Below are 25,350 nucleotides of genomic sequence, written 5' to 3' on the forward strand. Positions count from 1 at the left end.
ATTTGAAAGTCCTCAAAAATAATGTTTTTTACAAGATATTGTATTTTCTCTCTTATTCCTCCTACCAATCCGCGTTAATCTCCCTTTCTGCTGCCCCTTAGGCCCCTCTCATGCTCCCTGTTTGTTGAATAAATGGTTTTACACATTATGGCCCACATTACGAGTTTGCTGCCCACTAAACTCATACTGCCACCTGACCGCCAGTGCAGCCAGAACACTGCCGGCTCTATTAAGAGTTCACCACAGGGCTGGTGGGCAGAAACAGTGTTTCTGCCCGCCGGCCTTTGCGGGGAACAGGGCCTTAACATTGACGCCGGCTCGTAATTGAGCCGGCAGCAATGTGGCTGTGCAGCGGGTGCAGCACCACCCATTGTGCTTTCCACTGCCCCTAATTCGGGCAGTGATAAGCACGACGGGGCTGTCCATGGCGGCCCCTGCACTGCCCAAGCTAAGTGCATGGGCTGTTCAGGGGCGGTTCAACCCCCATGAAAATGCTGGCAGAATGGGGAGTCGTAACACCCAGGGCGGTGCTGCATACAGTGCCACCCTGGTGGATTACAACCATTGAGACCGCCAGGCTGTCGACTGGCGGCAACCTAGCTGTGTCGGTGGTCTGACCGCAGTGGCTCCGCCACAGTCGTAATGTGGCGGTCAGACCACCACAAGTGCGGCGGTCTAACCACCAATGCAAGTCTGGTGGTCTTAAGACCACCAGAATTGTAATGAGGGCCAATATGCCAGTTCAATTGTCGGAAAATCTGAAGCTCACCCCCGGCAATTTTACTGACCAAGCTACGTCCCTGGCGATCTACTGGCAATGAGTAAGCCAAGGAGTTGCTGTCCACAGTGAGTGGCGGGAGATGAAGTGTTCTGCAGCCATTGAGTAAGCTACAGAGATTCAGGATCCCCCTAGCTTACTAGTGAAATGTGCTGCAGGCAGTGAATAAGGGAGAAGCAATGTGCAGGCAGCGAGCGGGATTACCTAGGGAGCTGTATACAGTGAGCAGGAGGGGTGAAGAGTTCAGCAGGCAGTGAGTAACCTGTAATCTAGGGAGAAGGTGAAGTGTTCTGCAGGCAGTGAGTAAGCTAGGGAGGTCCTGTGTACAGTGAGCCGGGGATGTGAAGTGTTCTGCAGGCAGTGAGTAGGAAGAAGCAATGTGCAGGCAGCGAGCGGGATCACCTAGGGAGAAGCTGTATAAAATGAGCAGGGGGGGGTGAAGAGTTCTGCAGGCAGTGAAGGAAGAAGCAATGTGCAGGCCTCAAGGGGAGAAGGCTAGCGTGAAGCTGTATACAGTGAGCGGGGGAGATGAAATGTGTCAATTTGGCAAAAGCCCCCTCATTCATCTTTGCATAGATAATTATGGATTTACCACACTTTCCACCTAATCTATCATATGCTGTATAATTTACAGATTTCAACAAAAACTATTGTGTCCATCTGAAACGTACCAACGTTACTGAAATAAGGCGTCACACACGGCAGCCTTTCTACAGACTAACTAGTCCCCTTTCAGTGGCTGACTTCTCTATTCCAATGTTGAATTAAGTAGAAAATACCGAGACTGCAGCACTGAATTATTTTAGTGACCCTAGAGTTGAGTAATGGTTACTTCAGGTATATGTTGGGTAAGCTTTTTGTTGTTTTAATATGGGCGCACTTGCACAGGCCATATTTTTGCATTCAAATACTTGATTGTAATGCTGCTGTCAGATAAATGTACCTCGAGTTGTCAATAAAACATTTCTTCTCCCTCCAGCATCCCATGTTATTGCACCCACAAGTGATATGGTCGTAAAGTGCGTGTGGAAAAGACAGATGGACACACATGCCTCAGAAAGATAGTTTTTGTCTGGTTCGGTCAGGGTTTACCCACACTATGAGGACTGATCCGCTTCCTCACGGCACGGGTTATACATTACCTCCTACCCTCCACACACATATCCTGCTGCGTCCCTCTGTGCTCTCAAAAAGTAAGGCCATTGGTAGAGACCCAGTCATGAAGTATTTAAAAGGAAATAGATTAATTGATGCTACTTCTCAAGACCTGGATGTTCGAGCAGTAGCAGCACCTTCCACCCTCTTTACCCCCTCCTCCCTCAGCACCTTGAGACCCTCACAGGTGAGTAGTGCACTTTACAGATTCCTGATTGATTGATGATTGATTTATTAAATATTCTCAATCTGTAGCTCTCGTCATCCAAAAAAATATAGATCTATGTCTGCAAATCTTTGTTATTTGATTGGCAAGCACACAGGCCTTGAATGGCCGGATGCATGCTACTAAAAGGGTTCTAAAGAAATAGAAAATAATGACAAGTCAAATTTTGGTCAATTGTAACTGGCAAAATACCAAATAATAAACATATTTCGTCTGATTAAATTTGTTAAAATTACGTTTGGGATTCTGCAGTTCGACGGAAAGCCACAAATTCCAGACAACGCTAGTGAATTTGTGCCATAAGGTATTTTGATAACTAATGCTCCAAGGAAGAAGAACATTTCTTCTTTAAATAAAAAAAACAACTGTTATGAATATTTGTTGAGGTAGTGGTTCTCCCACCGCCGCACTTTGTTGGTCAATGCTCTCCACCTTGCCGGAGTCATTTTGTCGACTCCACTTCCAATCAGGTCTCTGAGTAGTATGTACTGGTAGGAGCCAATCATTTGTGTGGACATCAGGGAAAATTGCCTCCTGTTGTTAACGATGAACCACTTTAAGGTAGACCAGGCGCTGTCCAGCGGGGACAGGTAGCTGTAAGCTAATGGCATTGAAAGGAGTTCATGGCCGTACTCCTTGGCCACTTGGGGAGTACACTTGATGTTGGATAAATGAAGAATGATTGCCTTCGACAGTTCATTTCCTTTACTCACGTTGTCTGGCTGATCTTTTGTCCCAAGAGGCTGTTTCATTTCTTTCACCACAATTGCACACTTTCCGTAGGATTCAGTCAAAGAAGCACACAATTCGTGGAAGATATCTTCACGAGGACTCATCGGCAGCTCGTCTGTTAGGAAGAGTCTGTACCTCCATGGCACCCATCCTTGACTGCCCCCAGCGTGGACAATACTCCATGTTGGATATCTCAGGTTCTCTCTTAGGGGTCGTGTTTCGCCTGTGATGAGGCTCTCTGGGATGTTGGATTCCCCAAAGAAGATTGTCTGGTGTCCATCAAACTGTAAGCGTCTGAGCGTCTTCAAGTATTGTAAGCATTGTGTCTTCACACTGGTGTCATTGTACATTTTGTAAAAGATGTTCTTCCAGAGCGGATTTACAACCTTGAACATTTTAATATACCTAGGATAAATTTCTGAGTACACAGCTCTTCTAGAGTTATGTCCACGCCTGGTGATACATCGTGATTGTATGTTCAGGGAGTGGGATCATTATGGTCATTGTTGAAACATTCCATGACATCATAATATATGTTGGAAAAACCTGTAACAAATTAAAGAGGAATTACCTCCCAACCCACCTTTCCATAGTCTGTAGGCATCTAATATGGTCTTAGATGGTAGAAAACTAAGCCCCTGCAGACACCGCAATATTATATGAGCTCCAAAATTAAAATGACAGTAATTTAAGTGACTTACAGTGATACAAATACACTTAGTAAAAGAGGGTATTTCCATCTGGTCCCTTTAAAGAGAAAACTCACAAGAAATTAATAATGTACTGATATTTATTTTAGATGAAGATTTGGACATGAAGAGCTAAAGTTTTCACAATGATATTTTTTTAAGAGGGTGCAATTGTGCTTTTCTGCACCACTTCTGATCCACATTTTCACCTAGATGAAAACATTTTGCAGACTCAATTTGCAAGAGGGGGCCCAGCGCCTTTAGTCACAAACAAATGTTTATCACAATAGGTTCTGCACAAGTTGTTTTTAAACATCCCTTTTTTAAATTTGCCAATTACGTTTGGAATTTATAGATTTGAATCTGTTTATTGAGTAAACCAGAATGAGAACAACCTCCAATATCGCCTCGAGGCCACAATAAACCTCTCTTTGGCTCTGCAAGGCAGGATGATTCAAACACAAAAGTATAAAATTCAAAACATTTCACACACAGTCACTCTGCATTCAGAGCACAGCGGCCCATTCATGGACTCACTAGGTGAGCTGTGTGTGTGTGTTTGTGTATGAATAGTAGGCAGGACGCTTTTGCCATCAGGGGATGTTTTCTGCATGATTCATGGGTAAGACAGAGGGGCTATTGAATATGCCGATAAGTGGATCCTCTCTAGCCAAGACCATCGTATAGAGCAGTAGTTGTTAACCTGTGGTCCGAGGTCCCCTGGGTTTCCCAAAGCCTATTCATGGGGAAAATGAAATAATATTAACATATTAATAAAGTGTATATAATAAAGAACTAACATGTACAATTGAAAGTTTAAAACAGTCTGTAAATGTGTTAGGAATTTGAAAGTGGTTGCTAGCGATGAAGTTAGTATCCTCAGATTGATTTGTGTGAGCAGTGCAAATGCATCAAACAGGATACAGTGTGGACGATGAGTGGGCTCAATTGAATTAAAAAAAAGCTCCAACCTTCCTATAAAAATGTTGATTTTCATTTCATGAGTGATGTAATGTGTGAGGTAATTTGCAATGCAAGGCCAGGCCCTGCGCCCAACTCCTGGTTGGGCACTGGACCTGCCCGTAGGCTTGGTCCTGAGCCCAACCAAAGGCCAAAGGTCCTGCATGGAAGGTAGGGTGCTCGCAGGGTTGGATCCTGAGCCCAACCCCGCTCCATGCATGGCAGTGCACAGCGGATAGTTGGACACCAGCAGGGGTAGGGTGAAGGGCCTTACCATAGATGTCCAACTACACACTGCGCACAGCGCTGAACTTACTTTACGTTAAAGAAACATATAAAATCACTGATAAAAACAAAGGTTACACTGACGGTATAGTTAGGTATGGTAATAATATCTTACTTTGTTTTTTTTTAAAAAGCCTAGAAATTCCCTTAAAAAGAAATTAAAGATTAAAGGGAAATTATAGTTAAATGAAAATGTCAATTAAAGCATACTTTTTAAGCAAACAAAACCACTGACATTCACCAGTTATAGCTATCTCAGGTAACTATAACTTGTGCATTAAAGTAACTATAACTCACCTATATTCATGTTTAAAAATGGTGCAGGGTGGGATTTAAATAGTTAACACTTTTGTCTATCTCAGCCATTTTAACTGAAGAATCATGACTCGTGAATCCTGTCAATCACATCATGAAGTGCTCAAGAAATGTACTTGGCTGGATTAGGGCTCTATTATGTTTTTTCCCAGCAATCTGGAAACTCTGCAATATTTTGAAATTCAATTTTTTATGCGGGGTAAACAATCCACAGCCAAAGGGACCACCAGCAAAGGTGGCGTACTTCACAATAGTAGTGAAGGGTACCCTAAGGTGTGCAAAATATAACTCCCTGCCTACGAAAACCTAAAAAATCAGCCTACTAAAGGCCATATTCTGAACCTGATTTCAGAGCCATTTTGTGGATAACTCTTGTACCTCAAAAGGTTACAAAGTTTGAAGTAATACAAAAAAGCACCACTAGGCATCTGTCGGTTTCCCAAGGCAGGCCCAGGTTTACAAAGTCCACCACTGGCTTAGTTACACACTCAGATCTACACTCATGGATATGAATGATACGATGGGGCCTAAGGTACATTGAGGTTGTTAGTGCGGCTGGTCCTTAGTCAGTAAACTTACAAGGGGACGTGTATAGGTCGATTAACCTTTTGATTCGCATGGAGTATCCTAGCTATGGTGTAACCAATGTGCATCTATAATCAATACACAAACCAATAACTAATAAGCAAAACTATAGACAACAATCATAAAAACCACAACTCAATATACATTTTAACAATTTTATTTCCGTATTAGTTACAATACTAATTCATGAGGTTAATTCAAACTTTATTCAAATCCACTTACGATTTATTCATTAGTGACCACCAATAACATAACCTAATCAGAACTTGAGAAAACATGCGTTATAATGCCTCAACATAAGTCAATAACAATGCATATGTTAACATAAGTAGCAGAGTTGAGCAAATCAGTCCATCAATCATTTGTCACTGTATATGTCAAAGTCTCAGAATAGGAAACCTTAACTACCCTAGATTAGCATTAGCATGTGGGACTTCATGCGAAAACAGTTAAGAACAGGAATTTGGAAAAACATCTAACTAGGTGAAAAACTATAAAACAGCACAGTTGGTACCTAGAAAGAAAAGGCACAAAAAGTCAATCAGTCACATTGTCAGAGCTACCTATCCACGGTATGGATCATCAACAAAGTCAGTCTTTGGCCTCAGGTCATCAATCGATCATCATCGCATCAGGCTCTCAAGAGAATGAGCCCAATGACAGAATATCAAATCTCTTTTCCCCAATATCGAAGGTCTCTCTTCCAACATCTGCCCCTATCATCTCTAAACTCTCTCCTTCTGTCACGTCATTATATCAAAGTCACCCAGACTATCCCCCAAATCCTAATTGGTCAATTAGTCACAATATATGACGCTACCCAATACATTCAGCTCTTCAAATCTATTACACGCTTCTCAAGGTGTCGATTGGTTCACTGTACAATGTCCTCATTATCCGGCTTGTCAGGTATAAAACATGTTGCATCTTCTTCTTAGTCAGTGTCTCTATTGTTCGAGTCCTGGGAAAGTACATCTTGTCTGCTTTACACCGATTTAGATACAAACTCTAGTTCCATCACCTCATGTCTGTCGGTTCATTGCAGAAAAATTCTAGCTTAGCAGACTTTATTAACACGAGCAGTTCAGGGTCAGTTCAGCACATTAGCTTCTTTTCATTGCATGATTATTCTGCTTCCGCATGAGGTCTGGCAAAAACTAGGCCAAAACTTCGGCTAAGTTAGCTCTACAATATAATGCAAAACATGCGTTATATATCTCAATATGACATATTACTACATTATTATTACGCATTTTCAACATTTCACATATTTTTAGTCATTTTTAATATAATTCGTGAATCTTGGTGACCACTCTCCGTGGCAACATTTTCAAATGTGCACATTAATTTTCTACATTATTTTCCTCTACATTTTATTATTATTATTAAAAATGCATAAACACTCGTTAACATTTCTAAGTAACATATCTGCGTCAGCAAGGTGGTCGGTGTCCAACGCAGTTCCAGGCTCACACACACCTTTTAGGAAGCTGGCTCTCTATATAGTGCACTAAAAAGAAGTACATTGTGTTGAGATTCCAGTGGATCCCCGATTGGTATTGGAGAGAAAAAAGTAGATAGGACTAATGCTCTATTTGTGGTACTGTAGGTGAGCAGTTAGGCTAATTAGAGGGTAGTGTTAAGCATTTGTTGTTCTTGCAGAGGCAATAAATGGTTAACACACACTCAATGAATACATCTGAGGCCAATTTAGAAAAATAAAAATTCTGTTTATATGTGTTTCAAACCAAAGAACTTCGTAATCAGGTATGTAGACTTTTAAGCATAACTACTTTGCAGTTTGAGAAATTTACACAGTGCAATTTTCAGAGTTCTCTCAATGTTGTCCTATGGAGGAAAAACAATGTTCAGCAAACACAGGTTTAACAACGACTTATGAAGCCAATCTCAGGGAGTTAAAGTAAGTACTGTGCACTGATCAGAACCACACCAACAGCTCACACTGGGTGGTACTGAGGCAGGCGGGTGGTTTCCTATGGGAGTTTGACTCCATGACAAACAGGTTGCAGGCTCTGGCTGGAAAGCCAGTCGAGGACAACAAATAGGTAGGTAGTAGACTTGGGGTGCTCAGGGATGTAGGGTCACCATTGGTCCTCTTCTTGTGTGCCATGGGGCGACGGATGCAGGGGTGTCTTTAGGCATCGAATTTTCACCCCAGGGAGCACTCGTGGTCAGGGGGTCCTGTGTGTTAAGGCTGCAGGCATTGTGGCGGAGTCCGGCAGGGATGGATCCAGGGTGGACTCGAGCTCTTAGGAGCTGGGAGGTCAATGGCACCGGTGACCCACCTCAGTTAGGGTCAGGAGTCACGGGTGAATGGTTGCTGGAGCTGTTAGGTTTTCTCTCTTCATCAGACCATGGGAGAGGGGGCCTGCATGCAGAGGCTGCAGGCATCTCGGGAGAGTGCAAGATGGGTGGGACCACACTGGACTTGGTCTCTGGGCAGCTGGGGACCTGTGTTGGCACCATCAGTTTTCTTCACCTCGGGTCCTGGACATCAGGTGCAGTGGTCACTTCCAGTGTTGGGTTTCCGGGGCTCAAGCAGCTGCAGAGTCTTTTCTTTGGAGTTTCTTGTTGCAGGGCAAGTCTGGTGCCCACAGAAGACTTGAGTCTTTTTTGAAGGCTGGATGAGTAGTCTTCCTGTGCAAGATCCCTTGAGGTCAACGAGGTAGGCCGGAGAGGATACCCTCTTACTGAGACATGCACTTGGGGCTATGCCCATGGATTAGTTTATTTATGAAAATGTTTTTGTTGAACACACAAAGATGATCAATGTCAAAAGTTCAATCAGACTGAAGAAAATTGAAAATTTTATTAGCCCCACAGAAATTTGTCTGACAGCGACTCCAAAGTAGTATATAAACCACCACTTTGAACAAACTATTAACAACTGTGACTGAATCATGGTTGAGAGCATTTACATCTGGCTTCTTTCTTCCTTAAAACCTCTCTTCCATTAAAACACAGGAGCGTATCAACAGTTGGTCAAACAGGACCTGCCTCCTGGGTGCCCTGTAGAATGATGGGCGTGGTATGCCTCCTCTAGCGCTCTGGCGTCCCTCACGGCGGGACAAGTCCATTCGCTATATAGTGCCTTCCCAGCAGCAACAACAGTTGGTCAAATAGGACCTGCCTCCTGGGGGCCCTGTGGAACGACTGGAGCTGTAGCCCTTCTCTCATGCTCTGACGTCTACTAAACAGGATTATCTCTAACTTCCCGTAGCTTCTTCCAACTTGGAGGACCCTTGCAAGACCCTTAAAAAAATTTCTCACCCTTAGTTTCTCTTTCAGTATCTATATATGATATATTAATGGCCACTTCTTGCCATCCTGACCACAATGATTTTTCTTAAGGTAAATTCCTTTGCTGCAAAGCTTAAAAGCATATTTCTTCCAGGTATCTAAACATAATATTACTGATTTCTTCACTTGATTTCTTTTTTTTTTTGTTTGTAAATTTTTTATTACAGAGAAATATAAGACGATACACAGTATGCATTGACATTTTTTCAGTAATCCGTGGTTCAGTTGATAATTTTACAATTGGTATCTGGATGTACACTGTCTAATAGGTACACTGATTCGTCGACATAGACTATTATTTGAAAATTAAGGAGGGTGCGGGGGGTAAAGGTTATTGGGAGGTCAACTTGTAATAGAGGGGAGCAGGAGGGAGAGGAGAGTGATAAAGAGGAGAACGGGGAAGTAGGGAGGTTAGGTAAAATATTAGGGGGGAAAGGCAAATATTTTGGCTCCATGTTTCTGTGGTATTAAGTGGATATTCCGGTTGTTCCTCGTCATTTGCCGACGATCTTACAGGGTTGTGCCATGTGATGCATTTATCAAAGCGTATTGTAGGGTGGGCCAGAAGGATACATTTATGGGGGCCGTCCGCTGACCATCAGCCAGCTGCCTCATGGTCTTGTCAGGAAGGGGCTCCAAATTTCTGTAAATAGGGCCGCTTGATCCTGTAGGTTATGAATGACACGCTCATGGGTAGCTGTTTGAAACATGGCTGTCATCCATTCCGTTGGTGTTGGGGCAACAGCAGACCTCCAGTGTCGAAGAATACAGATTTTCGCTGTGGCAATTGCCGTGTGAAGTAGCCGTTTGTGGGGACGTGATAGGGAGGGGTATGGCTGCATGTCGTGTAAGATAATGAGTATTATCGGTGACGGGTTTGGTATTGATATGAAATCCCTAAGTGTCTGGAACACAGCTTCCCATAGGGGCTGTATCGTCGGACAATGGCACAGAATATGAAGTAGATCACAATGGAGCTCTGCACATCGCCAGCACCTCGAATGTGGTATCAGACCTGCCCTGAAGAGTTTTGTGGGGGTCCAGTACCAGTCCTGGAGAATTTTGAAGAGACAGAATTTCAGACGGGCCTCGCGGACCCCTCTGTCTAGGGCTTAGATAATGTCTTGCCATTCTTCTTCTGTGTAGGCTATCGCTAGTCGATCTTGCTATCTGAGAGGCAGTCACTCTTGGAGAGGTTGCGAGTAAAGATGGTTCGTAATCTCTGCGTATAGACCGGCCATAACTCCTCTGTGTCGGCCCCATTTCTGCAGGTAATTGACAACGGGTGAGGTTTTGATCATCCACGGGGGGTCCTAGGGCCTTGCGCATACAGTGCATGAGTTGCATGTACCTCCATTCCTGATTTTTGTAGATTCCAAACTCTTCCCGTAGGGATTCAAAGGACCAGAAATCATTGCCATCTATTATTTGGGTTATGTTGTGGATACCAGCGTCGTTCCACTGGGGCCATCTTAGGGTACTTCCCCCTATTTTTATACATTTGTTTCCTGCTAAACGGGCTAGAGCATGTAGAGAAGGGTGCACTCCCAGTGGCCTGTGGGCTCCGCACCACGCTGTGTTTGTGGCCGCGAGGATAGGATTGGACGAGTGAGAATAGTCGGTATATATCCCGCCTAGTTCGGAGTGCTGTCCCTGTATGTGTTTCTCCGTGATTGTCCATTGTGGGGGGTCTGGGGTGCCTGGTAGTGTGTAGGCTAGTTGTGATAGTTGAAGGGCTAGAGCGTATTGTTCTACTGAGGGTAGACCTAGTCCTCCATAGGATCTGCGCGCTAATATTGTCCCCGGTTTTAGTCTTGGCCGTATAGAACCCCAGACAAAGGACCTTATCAAAGTATCAATCCTTCGGAGAAGAGAGAGCGGAATCTGTAGGGGTAGCATGCCTAAAACGTATGTGAAGCGGGGGAGGGTGACCATCCTAACCGCCTGTGTTCTGTCCCACATAGATAGGCCGAGTAAGGTCCAGTTGGCAAAGTCCTGTTTCATCCGGGATATAAGAGGGTCTAGGTTATCCCTGACCATCTGTTCTAGGCCTCGGTTAATATATGTCCCCAGATATTTGAGGTGGGTTGGAGTCCATTTAAATGGGCGGCCATGGATTGCAGCTCTCGTTGTTACTCGAGATAGGGGCAACGATTCACTCTTGTCCCAGTTTACTCGATACACGGACAAGGGTGCAAAACTTTCTATGATAGAGAGTAGGGATGGGATGGATCTTTCTAAGTCAGACAAGGTTAACAGAATATCGTCTGCATATAAATAGATTTTGGAGGAACCCCCTGGTAAGGAGATGCCTGTTATCTGTTGAGAATTCCTTATAGTTGCCGCCAGCGGTTCCATTGCTAGTAGGAATAAGAGCGGAGACAAGGGGCAGCCCTGTCGAGTGCCCCTTCCGATGGGGAATGGGTCCGACAGAAAGCCCCAGCAGTTAACTTGTGCCATAAGGTGATCATATAATAATCAGACTTTAGAAATAAATTGATCTCCAAGACCAAAATGTTTCATGGTGGTGAATAAATAGGGCCATTCGATGCGGTCAAATGCCTTCTCCGCGTCGAGGGATAGTGCCAAGGCTTCTTCTGGTAAGTTTAACGATTCAAGCAGGGTGTGGCATAGTGTGCGCATATGGTTTCTGGAAGTGCGGCCCGGTACGAATCCCACCTGGGTATTATGGATTAGGTACGGTATGACTTTGCGTAGACGTGCTGCGAGGACACTAGCTAGTAATTTAACGTCTCCGTTTAAAAGGGAGATGGGGCGATAGCTACTGCAGAGTAGGGGGTCCCTTCCAGGTTTAGGCAGAACGACAATCGTGGCCCTGTTGGACAGGGCACCCAGAGAGCCCTCCTGACATGCCTCCATGAGTGCCTCGTGTACTGCCGTGACTGTCTCTTCTCCTGACCATCTGTAAAATTCCGCGGGGAATCCATCTTCGCCCGGGGATTTGTGGTATGGGAATTTCGTGCTAACCTGTGTAATTTCTTCCTTGCTTATATCGCCCTCAAGGAGAGCTCGGCCGGCTTCTGAGAGGCAGGGCAATTTTGCTGCAATGAGAAATGCCTCTGTCTGTGCCTGGTCGGTCGTTGTTTCAGGGGTGTAAAGGTGTTGATAATATGTAGCAAATTCATTCACAATGTCTTGCGGGCGGGTCAGTACTGCTCCAGAGGGAGACATTATGGCCGGGATAGCTGAGGCAGCATCTCTCTGTCGGAGCTGTGCCGCTAAGAGGCGTCCGGCCTTTTCACCTTGTTCATAGTGACGGTGACGTAACCTTTGTAATGCGTATTCTGCCTGTGTTGTGTAAAGATTGTTGTGTGCCATTCGGGCTTGTTTGAGGGAGCGGCGTAGCGCTGGGGACGGCTGAGTAGTGTATTGTTTGGTGAGGCGTTGGATCGTGTCTTCTAGGGTACGGTAGCGAGCCTCCCTATCTCTATTGGCCAGTGCTGCATCCCTCATCATGTTCCCTCTCAGAGTGGCCTTAGCCGCAGCCCATAAGACCCGCTTGGATGTCACAGAGCCTATGTTTTCGGTCATGTATGTGGATATGTGGGCCTTGAGTTGCTCTTTCCCCTGGGGAGAACGGTATCTGTGTATGGCAAAGCGCCATGGTTTACGACCAGGAGAGGTCAAGCCCACCTGGATAGAGAGTAAAATCGGGGAATAATCTGAGAGTCCGCTATCTAAGATGCTAGTGTCTTGTATTTGGGGGATTATGGTGTGTGTTACAAGAAAGTAGTCCAGGCGTGATTGGGTGCCATGGACGGACGAAATGAAGGAGAATTCCTTGTCCTTTGGGTGTGTTAGTCTCCAGCAGTCGACTAGGCCTACATCTGCTGTGATGTCCGTCAGTAAGGCTCTATCGGGATTATTGCCCACATCGATGGGGCCTATCCTGTCCAGTATGGCATCTCTAGCAAGATTCCAATCCCCCCCGATGATATAGCGTGTGGTCCCTATTTCGGTCAGTATGCGATTGAGTTGTAGGAAGAAGGAACGCTTTGGTCCGGTTGGTGCATAGACCGAGCCCACACGTAGGAAGGTATTTCCTATTTTCAGTTTGACTAATGTATATCTCCCTTCTGTGTCGTTCCATGTTTTAATGATCGTGGTCGGCAGAGATTTACGTATTAGTATCGCTACGCCACATTTACGAGGTGTGCCTCCCTTGATTCCCTGATCTTCTGGACAGCAGCTGAAGAAGACCTTTCCTACCCAGTCACGTCTAAGTTTATTGGACTCTATATTACCAAGATGCGTTTCTTGGATCAGGGCTATGTCTGCTTTTTTAGATTGAAAATATGACAAGATCTTTTTCCGTTTGATGTAGTTCGTCATGCCATGAACATTCCAGGAGAGGATTCGTAGTGGGTGTACTATGTGGGGGGTTGTCTCTGGCATATTAGGTTAGAGGAAGGAATTTCAGTAATACTGGGGGTGGTAGTCGTGTGGTGCTGTGTTCGCTGTAATATCAATATTTGGGAGTTCGAGGGGTGAGACAAAGGCAGCTGATGAGGGTCGGGTACCCCAACAAGGTGAGGGAGGGGGGAGAAATAATATGGGAGGAAAGAGGGCTAGAGTTAGCGTTTGTCTGTAAAGTGGGATGGATGTGATGATTGGGAGGGGAAGAGGTTAGAGGGATATAGGGAGGACCGGGAGTACTATGCTCCCTTAGGGACGGTCTGTAAACGGCGAGTCCGAGTCCTATCCGAGTTCCTAATGCCGTTGATGCAGCCTCTCTGCCGAGGAGGTGGCGTTGGGGCAGGGGGGAGGCCAGTATTGACCCAAGGTGGTCGAATGTACAGGTTCTGAGCTGAGCTCCGGAGGAGGGGAACGTGTATGGGGGAAAGCCATGGGCATATTATGGGAGGGGGGGGGGGCCGGGAGAGGGTAGTAGCTATGTTGATGAGGGAGGGTATGATGTGTAGATAATGGGGGGGGGGGTTTGGTGACATAATTTTAATATGGTGGAGATGGGCACAGTGGGAAAGGTGGTAGAGGGGGAGTTCACACTGGCCTGGATTAAGAGATGGAGAAGGATCCAGTTGATATCTCGCAGTGTCCAATGTCTACTATAATAGGTTAAATGTTTATCCTATTTTCGAGTGAGAGGGGGGCTAGCGATCACTGTACTTGATGTGTGTCATCGCGATGGGTTCTATGTTGTGAGGGTATATTGGTCGAGGAGGGGGGTGGGTGTGGATCAGGGTGTGTATTTGGAATCATGATTATAATGATAGATATAAATGTGATAATGATTTTAATGTAGATGTTACTGTAGGAGTTGGTATAGATGTAAGGGGGGGAGAAGTGATTTTGTGGGATCAAGGGGTGGGTGCCTAAAGGGCTGGAGGAGAGAAGAGGGCAGGGGAGGGGGGGAGGGTGCAAAGTAACATAATGCCGGTTCAGATCAGGATATTGGAGTACACTTGCACATAATAACAGTTGAAATATTACTATACTTATATAGCATAATATCGCTATGTCAAACAACATAATGTCAAACAGCCTAATGTCACTGCAACCTGTTAATTTGTATAACATAACATAGTATAATATAGCATAACGTAACGCAATATAACTTATTTCCACACAGGTAATCTTATTACATTCTATTAGTTTATATGTCGTGGGAACAGCCCCGGGGTGGGTGTTGTTATTGAAGGGTGGAACATGGGTTGTGTATACAAGTGGTTAGTCTACTGCTCATCATCTATGTGGTCAGGTGCCATCGCGAGTATATGGAGGGGTTGTATCCCCTTCATGGGGAGGATTCTGGGGAATACGTATGAATGTCGGCCTGTTTGTTATGCCTCCATGGAGATATAGTGTTCCTGTAAGATGTAGTGGTGCATCTCCGTGATATGTAATGTTGTGTTGTATTATATCTTATCGTCCCCTGTGGCAGGTGATCTTGTTGTGCCAGTACTCTGGTGATCGTTGGGATGTGTATTATTGCGTGTAGGTTATATTACATACGTTTCGTTTCCCAGAGCGGCAGTTTAAGGGAGAAGTGGAAGGTGGTAGGTTCAGTTGAGAGAGGACAGCATTACAACTTGTCTGCAGAATCGGGCCTGTTCATGCAGTCTTGTTGTTATTGTGTGGTGTTGTGTTGTTGGATATTCTATATTGTAGTAGTGCTGTGAGGGGATGAATGGCAGCTTCTCTTTAGGTGTTGGGACTTGTCCCTACTAAGCAGGGTCCCGATGTATGTGTTTGCATCACCTGTGGGGTCTGCAAGATCCGGCTTGTGCGTTTCGTGTTATACAGTGGATGTCTATGCAACAGTGTTATAGAATAAGGCCCCGTGTTATCTTGTAGAACATGTAAAAGGGTTATTGACGATTGTTAAGTAATTATGGCTACAAACAAAACCCGGGCTTGTACTCATCCTTCCGTGAGTTCTTGTCGTTCTAGTTTCAATGTCTTGTAATCATCTCACATGTGCCCAACGAGGGAACGGTGTCTCAGGGGGGTACGGTCGTTGGTTTTAGAGGTGATCTGGATTTGTCCCTTTCTGACAGTTGGGTGTAGGTTGCCACAGCGTGGAGAACCTGACCCCTGTCGTCATGTAGTCTGGCTAGCCTCTCTGCGTCCCTGCCCCTTTGATTGAGGTCGGTGTCATGATGGAGCGGGCCTTCTTTCTCTGGACCTGGGGGTAAGAGTCCTCCCCCTTCGTTTTCTCTCCCGGTGTCTTGTGAACAGTCTGGATTGGTAGAGTCCATAGTCTGATGTTGAAAAGAGTCAAGGAAAAGGCTCAGTTCGTCTGGGTTATAGAAGTCTTTGGATATACTGTTATTGGTGACCCACATTCTGGCGGGTCGAAGAGGCCGAATTTCATCCCCAGTTGGCGAAATCGAGGTCTTAGAGCTAGGAAGGCTTTTCTTCGTTCGTTGGTGTCCTTGGAGTAATCAGCTGTTATTCGGATGTCATGTTGGCCTATCCGGAAAGGGCCCTGTTTACGCGCCGTTTGTAATATCTGTCGGGTATGGTTGTGGCGTAATAGACAAGCGAATATCGGTCTGGGTCTGTGAAGGGGTGGGGTGGATGGTCTGGGCTACAGAGTACACAGACGCGGATGTATCAACCCTTGATAGGGAGTTATGTGCTTTATTTAAGTTGTAGGGAAGGTGGAACAATTAGAGTCTCTTGGTAGTTTTTTTCTTCTCTTCCTTTGGTTTCCTGCTTTCTTTGGGCCGCTAAGGTCTTTAAATGGTCTCCTTTCTTTTTCTTCCCAAGGTGGTGTTTTCCCGGCGTCCTTCTCCTGGGACCGTGAATTCCTCGGGAGAATAAACAAAAGGATAGAGCAGGTAAGTGGGACGGTGTTTTTCTTCTTTCCTACTTGTGGGGTATTGGTGTGGGGAGGGGAGGAGATGTGAGGGAAATAGGAAGTGACTGGTAGTGGTTTAGGTTCAGTAAGGAGGTTAGGGGGTGGTTCTACGCTCTCTCGGGGTTAAGGGGTGAGTGCTAGGGTGCCCTGGGAGTTTCCCCAGTCCTTGCCCCTTCCTTTGTTACCCCTTCCTTCCCTCCCCTCTTTACCTCCCCTTCCCTCCTCCTGATTGCGCTTGCCCTGGAAGAGGGCACGTACCTTGTATAGCCACGACCCTCCTGGGCCGTGGCTGGCTCTCTCGTCCTCTCCCGTTTGGTTTGCTCCGGTCGTCTTCCTCTCCTCGGGTCTGTTCTCGCTGGTTTACCTTCTGGCTCTCGGGGTCTGGGTGGTTTCCGCGGCTCTGTCTCCTCCTGCTCCCTCTCGACGTCCTCGATCGCGGCATCCTTGTTTTTAAAGTTATCGGCAACCCGGAAGTCCGGGGCCGATTGCCGTCTCCGCCTCCACGCGTCTCCCTGACGACGTGGGCGGAAGTCGGGAATGGCGTTTGACGAACGCCAACGCGTTACTTCTGTAGGCGAGGCGAGCGACGCCCGCCTACACACCCCTTCCCATGATCGGGACTGATAGAGGACCGAGGAATCTGGGCAGCGGGAGAGAAAGTCAGCGGGGCATTGACGTGTCCCAGGTATATGACGGACCTGAAAGGTAAAGGGTTGCAGTTCAAGGAACCAGCGCAATACACGGGAATTTGTGTCCTTGTGGGAAGACAACCACGTCAAGGGGGCATGATCAGTGAAAAGGATGAAAGGACGACCCAGGAGATAGTATTGTAAACATTCTATCGCCCACTTTATAGCAAGACATTCCTTCTCGATGGTAGGATAGTTAGTTTCCCTAGGTAACAATTTCCTACTGATATACACGATTGGGTGATCAAAACCCTGATCGTCCGGCTGTGCCAATACGGCCCCCAATCCGACATTAGAAGCGTCGGTAAAAAGATGAAAGGGTCTGGAAAAATTGGGACATCGTAACACGGGTTCGGTAGAAAGGGCTTCCTTCAACCAGTGAAATCCCTGTAATTGTGAGGGGGAAAAAGGAGGAAGGACATTTGGGTATTGTTTCTTCAATAGGTCCGTAAGGGGGGCCGTAATGGTCGAGTACTGTGGTATGAACCGTCGGTAGTATCCGACCAACCCTAGGAATGAGCGGAGTTCCCTCTTGGTTTTGGGGAGTGGTATCTGTCTAATGGTGGCTACCTTATCTTTTTGTGGGCTCAATACTCCTTTACCGATGACATAACCAAGATAGGCGATCTGGGTCTGACCTAGGACACATTTCTTTGGGTTGGCTGTAAGGCCTGCGGCGGCTAGTGCTGCGAATACTTTTCCTAAATGGAGGAGATGGTCTGGCCAGGTAGAGCTAAAAATGACAATGTCATCGAGATAGGCAGCCGTGAAATCATGGAAGGGTCTCAATAATTGATCCATCAAGCGTTGGAACGTAGCCGGGGCACCATGGAGCCCGAACGGGAGGACAGTAAATTGGTACAACCCTGAAGGGGAAACGAATGCTGTCTTCTCTTTGTCTGAGGGGGCTAAGGGAATCTGCCAATAACCCTTCGTCAGGTCAATAGTGGACATAAAACGGGCCTGCCCAATTTTTTCTAATACTTCATCGACCCGGGGAATGGGGTAGGTATCAAAGAGTGATACCTCATTGAGTTTTCGGAAGTCAATGCAGAAACGGACCGAACCGTCCGGTTTCGGCACTAGGACGATAGGAGAGCACCATGGGCTGGTGGACGTCTCAATAACCCCAAGAGATAGCATTTTAGTGATTTCGTCCTCTATGAGGACTTTCCTCGCTTCGGGGATTCGATAAGGACTTTGGCGTACAATTGTGCTCTCAGGTGTGCGAATATGGTGCTGAACCAACGAAGTTTTCCCCGGTAGTTCTGAGAAGAAGTAGGCATGACGGTGTATTAGCTCCATAATTTGCCTTGTCTCCCTCTCAGAAAGGGACTCATTGATTCTGGGAAGTTTGGGGGAACCTAGTTGGGAGGTGGGGCATAGTTCTAACCCTAGTGGGTGAGTGGGGGTGATCATATACCCTCTTGCGGGTGCCTTATTGCCATTATCGGGATCCTCCCATTTCTTTAATAGATTGATGTGATAGATTTGGGTTCGTCTTGGGCGGTTATTTAGTTCCACTACGTAGGTAACTGGGGTGACCGCTTTTATTATCCGATACGGCCCTTGCCATTTGGCGATTAGCTTATGTTCAGAGGTGGGTCGTAGGATTAACACTTTATAGTTGGGTTGCAGTACCCTTAACTTGGCACCCTGATCGTAGTACATTTTCTGATTGTCTCGGGCTTCCTCTAAATGTCGTCTTACATCTTCCCACACTGTCTGGAGATGGGATTTTAATTTGTGTATATAGTCTAAGATGGGTCTCTCCTCATTATTCTCCTCTTCCCACAATTCTGCTGCCATGTCAAGTAAATTTTGTGGTTGTCTCCCGAATACAAGTTCAAACGGGCTATGCCCGGTAGAGGATTGCTCGTGTGTCCTGATTGCATACAACACTAGGGGAAGTTTCTGGTCCCAGTCTTTTCCCGTCTCGCTCACTATTTTCCTTAACAGGGTTTTGACTGTGCGATTGTATCACTCCACCAAACCATCCGTTTGGGGGTGATACACTGATGTCTTTATCTGGAGAACACCTACGGACTTACATATCTGTTTCATAAGTCTGGATACGAATGGAGTTCCCTGGTCAGTAAGAAGCTCTTCAGGGAAACCCACCCGGGAAAAGAATGTTATCATGGCCTGTGCTACTGCCTTCGCGGTGATACTGGTAAGTGGAATCGCCTCTGGATATCTGCTCGCATAATCTACCAGAACGAGGATATGGGTGTGTCCTTTACTGGATGGCAGAAGGGGTCCAACTAGGTCCATACCAACTCGTTTGAATGGTGTATCGATAATCGGTAGGGGTTGTAATGGGGCACTCCTAATGGCTCCGGGTTCTACCAGTTGACATTTTGGGCATTGGGCACAATACCGTCGGATATGTGCGTATACACCGGGCCAGTAAACCGTCTTAGCAGATATTCCTCTGTTTTCTCCCGGCCACAATGACCTCCCCCCGGTTGATTGTGGGCTAGGAAGAGTACCTGGGTCCTATATGGTTCGGGAACTACGAGCTGTCTCTTCTCCTCATTTGCTTTTTTTGTTACTCTATACAGCAAGTCCTTGTCTCTCAAGAAGTAGGGACCTACCTCTCCAGTAGAGGCTGGTTGGGCATTCTTCCAGGCATTCCCCAGGGTAGGGTCTTCGTGCTGACTCATTCTAAAGGACACAGGGGCAGTGTCTATGTGGGCTACCACTCCTTCTTCCTTTGTTCGGATTTGTTTAGTTGCAAATCTATGTTTCTCTGCCCTCTTTTCTCTTCGGGTTAACTTTTTCCTTGTGGGGGAGCTACATATAGGGTCTTCCCAGAAAGGGGCAGTACTCCACCACTCATCTTCCGGTTTCTTCTTTCGTGTTTGGTCTAGGATCTCATGGAATCTCTGATAGTCTGTCCCAATGACGCACTCCTCTATCAAGTTATCCATGATTCCCATGGGGAGAAGGTCAAGGTGGGAGTTCCATTCTACTTTGACCGTTGACAGGGGATATTGAGCGCGATGTCCATGAATACAGCATATTGTAACCCATTGATCGTCAGTCGGTTGTACAGGGTGAATGAGACTACGACGGATTACCGACTGACTACATCCTGAGTCAATCAAGGCCATGACCGGCAACCCATTTATCCGAAGAGGGTATTTAAATGACACATCACTTTTTCCCAGGCATAGGACTCTTCCTCGCGTGACCCCTATTTCCATCGGTTCTATCCCCTCATGTCTTTTTGGACATCCGCGGGCGATATGACCCCACTCCCCACAATTGAAACACTGAGGTTGTTGCATGGGACTTCTCTCGGTACTCCTTGAGGGTCCTGGCTCTTCCATTGTTCGTCGGGGAGGGAAATGGGGAGGAGTTATAGGTGGTTTTCCCACGGGTCGGATTGATTGATGTTTTACGTCCCCCGACCTGTGATAAGCGCATGCGAGGTCAACGGCTGTCTCGGTGTCTATTTTAGGGTGCTGCCTTATCCAGTTTCGGGTGCTGGACGGTAGGGAATCTAGATATTGTTCTAGTACAATGATCTTAATAACGTCCTCGCGATCTGTCCCTAGGGGTCTCAGCCATTTTAGTCCTAGGTCCTTCACCCGGTAGTAGTAGGTTCGTGGGTCTTCGTTGGGTCCCCATTTGACTTTTCTGAACTTTGTCCTGTAATACTCAGTATCATGTCCCACACGTTCTAAAACACTTTTCTTTATTTCTGAATATGGGTTGGTGCCACCTGGATTAGCAGCCTGATAAGCCGATTGGAGAGTGCCCGTTAGGAGAGGCGCAATGTATTGGCCCCATCTTCCTTCAGGCCATTGCGCTGAGGAGGCTACCCTTTCAAAGTTCGTGAAAAAAGAATCGGGATCTTCCCCCTCCTGATACTTTTGCAATACCGAACTGGGCACATTGGGATGCACTTTGCTTGCAGCGATAGTGTCGGTCAGTTTTTTTAACGCGTTCTCATGGACCAGTTGATTACTGGCCATGATAGTAGCCTGACTTTTTAGAGCGGATTGCAGGGCCTCCCTATCCTCCTTGGCCTCCCTTTGTTGTGCTTCCCACACTAATTGAAGGTGGCGTTGCCCTTCTGCAAGTTGTTTGATCATGTCCTCGAGACTGGGTTTTACCTCCATTGTAGTACAGTCTCAGTATGCCCGTCAGTACCCCAATATCCCACTTCTGAGACCACTGTGAAGGGGTGGGGTGGATGGTCTGGGCTACAGAGTACACAGACGCGGATGTATCAACCCTTGATAGGGAGTTATGTGCTTTATTTAAGTTGTAGGGAAGGTGGAACAATTAGAGTCTCTTGGTAGTTTTTTTCTTCTCTTCCTTTGGTTTCCTGCTTTCTTTGGGCCTCTAAGGTCTTTAAATGGTCTCCTTTCTTTTTCTTCCACAGGTGGTGTTTTCCCAGCGTCCTTCTCCTGGGACCGTGAATTCCTCGGGAGAATAAACAAAAGGATAGAGCAGGTAAGTAGGACGGTGTTTTTTTTCTTTCCTACTTGTGGGGTATTGGTGTGGGGAGGGGAGGAGATGTGAGGGAAATAGGAAGTGACTGGTAGTGGTTTAGGTTCAGTAAGGAGGTTAGGGGGTGGTTCTACGCTCTCTCGGGGTTAAGGGGTGAGTGCTAGGGTGCCCTGGGAGTTTCCCCAGTCCTTGCCCCTTCCTTTGTTACCCCTTCCTTCCCTCCCCTCTTTACCTCCCCTTCCCTCCTCCTGATTGCGCTTGCCCTGGAAGAGGGCACGTACCTTGTATAGCCACGACCCTCCTGGGCCGTGGCTGGCTCTCTCGTCCTCTCCCGTTTGGTTTGCTCCGGTCGTCTTCCTCTCCTTGGGGTCTGTTCTCGCTGGTTTCCCTTCTGGCTCACGGAGTCTGGGTGGTTTCCGCGGCTCTGTCTCCTCCTGCTCCCTCTCGACGTCCTCGATCGCGGCGTCCTTGTTTTTAAAGTTATCGGCAACCCCGAAGTCCGGGGCCGATTGCCGTCTCCGCCTCCACGCGTCTCCCTGACGACGTGGGCGGAAGTGGGGAATGGTCGTTTGACGAACGCCAACGCGTTACTTCTGTAGGCAAGGCGAGCGACGCCCGCCTACAGGGTCTTAAAGATGTATCAGGACGTATCAGGCCTACTCTGTGTGCTCTTTGGAATTCCAGCGGTGGGTCGAAGTCCAGGGAGGTTAGTTTGGGGAGAACGGAGCCCAGGAAGGCCTGCATGTCTGTACCTTCTTCATGCTCCGGGATTCCCAGTAGGCGAATGTTATCTCTTCGGCTCCTATCATTTAGGTCTGTGGGTTTACTCCTAAGGTAAAGGAGGTCTTGGTCTCTGTCTCGATAAGTGGTCATCTGCGTTTCTAATGAGCACATGCGGTGTTCCAAGCCTGTCACCCTGGTTTGAAAACCTGCGATGTCTGATCTCATAAATTTGGTTTCCAGGGTCAGTGAAGACAGAGAAGCGTCCATTCCCTCTATTCGGCGGCTGACAGCGGTGATCTCCTGTAGTATTTTTTCCATGGTTATAGATTGGTCCTTGTCAGACATTGCAGTGGATTGTGTTGGAGAGGGTGGTGAGTGAGGTTCTGTTATCATAGATGTTGGGCGCCTGTGATGGAGAGCTTCGGAGAATAATAATTGTCGTGCCGACTTACCAGTGGGTTTCTGGTTTGTTTTGCTGCCGGGCATCTCCTCGTCCGTCTGCGTGTGTTGTCCAGCTGATTCCAGAGTTTTCCTCGGAGTCTGGCAAAAGCAGTGTTACGCAGTCAGCCGGCTCTTGTCTTGTTCTGACTTTTGATGTTCTCTAATTTTTCTATTTTTTTTCCCCTTTTCTTTTTCCCCTCCTCTTTTTTTTGTTTTGGAGGGGTTTTAGGGTTTAGGCGATAATTTATTTGTTCCTTTTTCTGTTCCCGGATATGTTGGGGTGGGGAGTTTGGTTTGTTTCTTCTTTCTTTCTTCACTGTTTTGTTTTTCTTTCCTCCCTTCCCCCCCTTTCTCCTCCCCTCTCCTCTCCTCCCCCTCTTTATTTAACTTGGTTCTTAGCTCTCTTCTTCCCCTTTTCTGTTTGCTCTTTCTTCCTCCTTCCTTTTATTTTCCATTACTCCCCTTCTTCTCTTGTTTCCACGTCTTTATTTCTTTCTATTGTTTACTGTCCTGGTTCGTCCCTCCTCGCCTCCTCACCTCGTTCCCCTCGCCCGCTCCGTGGCATTGTTTTCTTTTCTCTCCCGGGCCAAATAGAGGATAAATGCTTCCCGCCTCCCTTTGGAAATCGGATGCGAAGGACTGTGTCTGCGACTCCAGTCGCCGTAATGGAAGGGAGGCCGGCTCCTTTCTCGGCTCGAGAGCGCGGCTCCTCCCCCGCAATTGGGCCTACCTCGATATTGTGCACCCTAGATCCCCTGGTGCTCCGGAGCGTGTCCCCACTCGAGAGCGGAGGTCCTGGGCTTTGGAAGGCTCCTCAGGGTCTTCCGGACTGGGTTCCTCCGTCCTTAAAAGAGCCGGTTTTCTGGTCGAGGAGACGCAGCTCCGCCCTCTCTGTAGGCCATTTTTCCCCTTTCCCTCCGAGGCGCGCTGTCGGCCAGTAGGGTCTCGTCGGCCAGTTGTTGAGGTTCGGACGGAGGCTCGAGGTTGTGGGAGGGTTTCGACATGCGTTAAGGCGATTTTTCGGCCTCCACAGGGCCCCCGCCGCCTCCTCGGGGCCACTGCGGCGCGGAGCTCGGGACTTAGGCGGCCATCTTCTTTCGTGGCCCTGCCACGCCCCATCTTCACTTGATTTCTGACAGTACCTACCCACTGGGACTGGATCTTTTTTTAAAAGGCTACCAAGCGTGGGGCATGAGCCTATGAAGCTGTCGCCCAAGATTTCTCCTCTTGACCAACATCTTCCCAATCAATACTAAAACACATTTCATACACTTCATAAAACACATTTTGTGCCAGAAGTGTGTGAAAAACACAATTGCACACAAACAGCAGTTCATGTTGTCCCCACACTCCTGCACTCCAAGTTTGCCATGAACTGCAATGTAATTATGCAATATGGCAAAATTATATTTTTTCAGGAATTTTGCACAACAAGTTTAACATAAAACTCATGGAACTAAGCAGATTATGCTTGTGTTATTTTAATTTCTCCTAGCATTAACTTCATCTCTGCAAAGAACTCTACATGCCTGGTGGATAGGCAAATCTTGGTCCCTGGAGACTAAACAGGGGCTTCTCTGTGTTCCTTAATAGCCTGATTGTGTACTCAAATGTAGCCTTATCTATGTTTAATTGTGTATATTTTCACTACCATTATAATTCTTTAATTCTAAGTGCAGCATCAGAAATGAAAACAGTTTTATTATCTATATGCGATGAATAGCATTGCAAACCTTGAGAAACAAAGAATGGGGAGTTATTATTAGCTGCATAGTTAGTATTTGTATAGCAGAATTTTGTTAACCACATAAATTGAGCCCATCAATCTGGTCTTGAATATATCATGCAATTATTGTTCCAGTTCTCGATTGGTTCTTTCTGTTCAACCACTTGTTTATAGATGATGTGATGATTAAAAGGCTTTCTGTATCTTTAAAGATTTGTTTTTAAAAAGCTAGTTAAACATTTGACATGAATTGTGAACCTCGATCAGAAATCTCTCTTTGAGTTAATCCAGGCAATCTGACTGTATGTTGTAAAAATAAATGTTCTGTTTCACTAGTTATATTGGGAATAATGTGCCATCTTTGAAAACATGTTGACCACTACTATGCTAGCATTATAAACGAATCTTCTGGCATTTCAGTGATAACAGCTAATATTGTTTCCTAAGGTTTAGTAGGTGACTGCATTGATTGAGTTCTCAAATAGCATGAGCTGCATTAAAGTGAAATACCACATAGGAATCTGTACAGAAGCTTCCACCACTCACATCAGGGGCAATCCCTATCACAGACGCAGCTATGTGACACTTCCAGTCAGGCCTCAGTGACAGAATTTCAGGCAAACCAATTTTTGTAACACTGAATTTAACAATATGTTAGTCTGCTGTCAGTGTGCCTTGTAAAGATTAGACCAAGCTTCATAGTTTTTAAATCTAAAATAGAAGTTGCTGCACACTTAAAAGAGTAACATAAACTGAAGGACTGTGTTACACATGAGGCTGCAGACAATGGTAAATTTGCACAGCTTTGAAATACCTATCTATTTCTATCTTTGTTTTTAAGAAAAAGCTAGCGTGACGACCAGGCAGGAGGAAAATGTGCTGAAATTGTGACATGATTCATTTAGGATATTCTGCC

At 46.3% G+C, this 25,350-nt stretch overlaps 1 protein-coding gene across 1 annotated transcript; it reads right to left on the minus strand.

Moving 5' to 3' along the window:
* Nucleotides 1-2,527: 2,527 nt before the first annotated feature.
* Nucleotides 2,528-12,523, minus strand: C8H21orf140 (chromosome 8 C21orf140 homolog). Its single transcript, XM_069203546.1, has 2 exons — nt 12,035-12,523; nt 2,528-3,277 (listed from the first exon to the last, which is right to left on the minus strand). Exons 1-2 carry the CDS (start codon nt 12,521-12,523, stop codon nt 2,528-2,530), a joined length of 1,239 nt encoding a protein of 412 aa, XP_069059647.1.
* Between the last annotated feature and the right edge of the window lie 12,827 nt (nt 12,524-25,350).

The sequence above is a fragment of the Pleurodeles waltl genome, chromosome 8 (assembly GCF_031143425.1).
Source record: "Pleurodeles waltl isolate 20211129_DDA chromosome 8, aPleWal1.hap1.20221129, whole genome shotgun sequence".
In the NCBI taxonomy this organism is placed as follows: Eukaryota; Metazoa; Chordata; class Amphibia; order Caudata; family Salamandridae; genus Pleurodeles; species Pleurodeles waltl.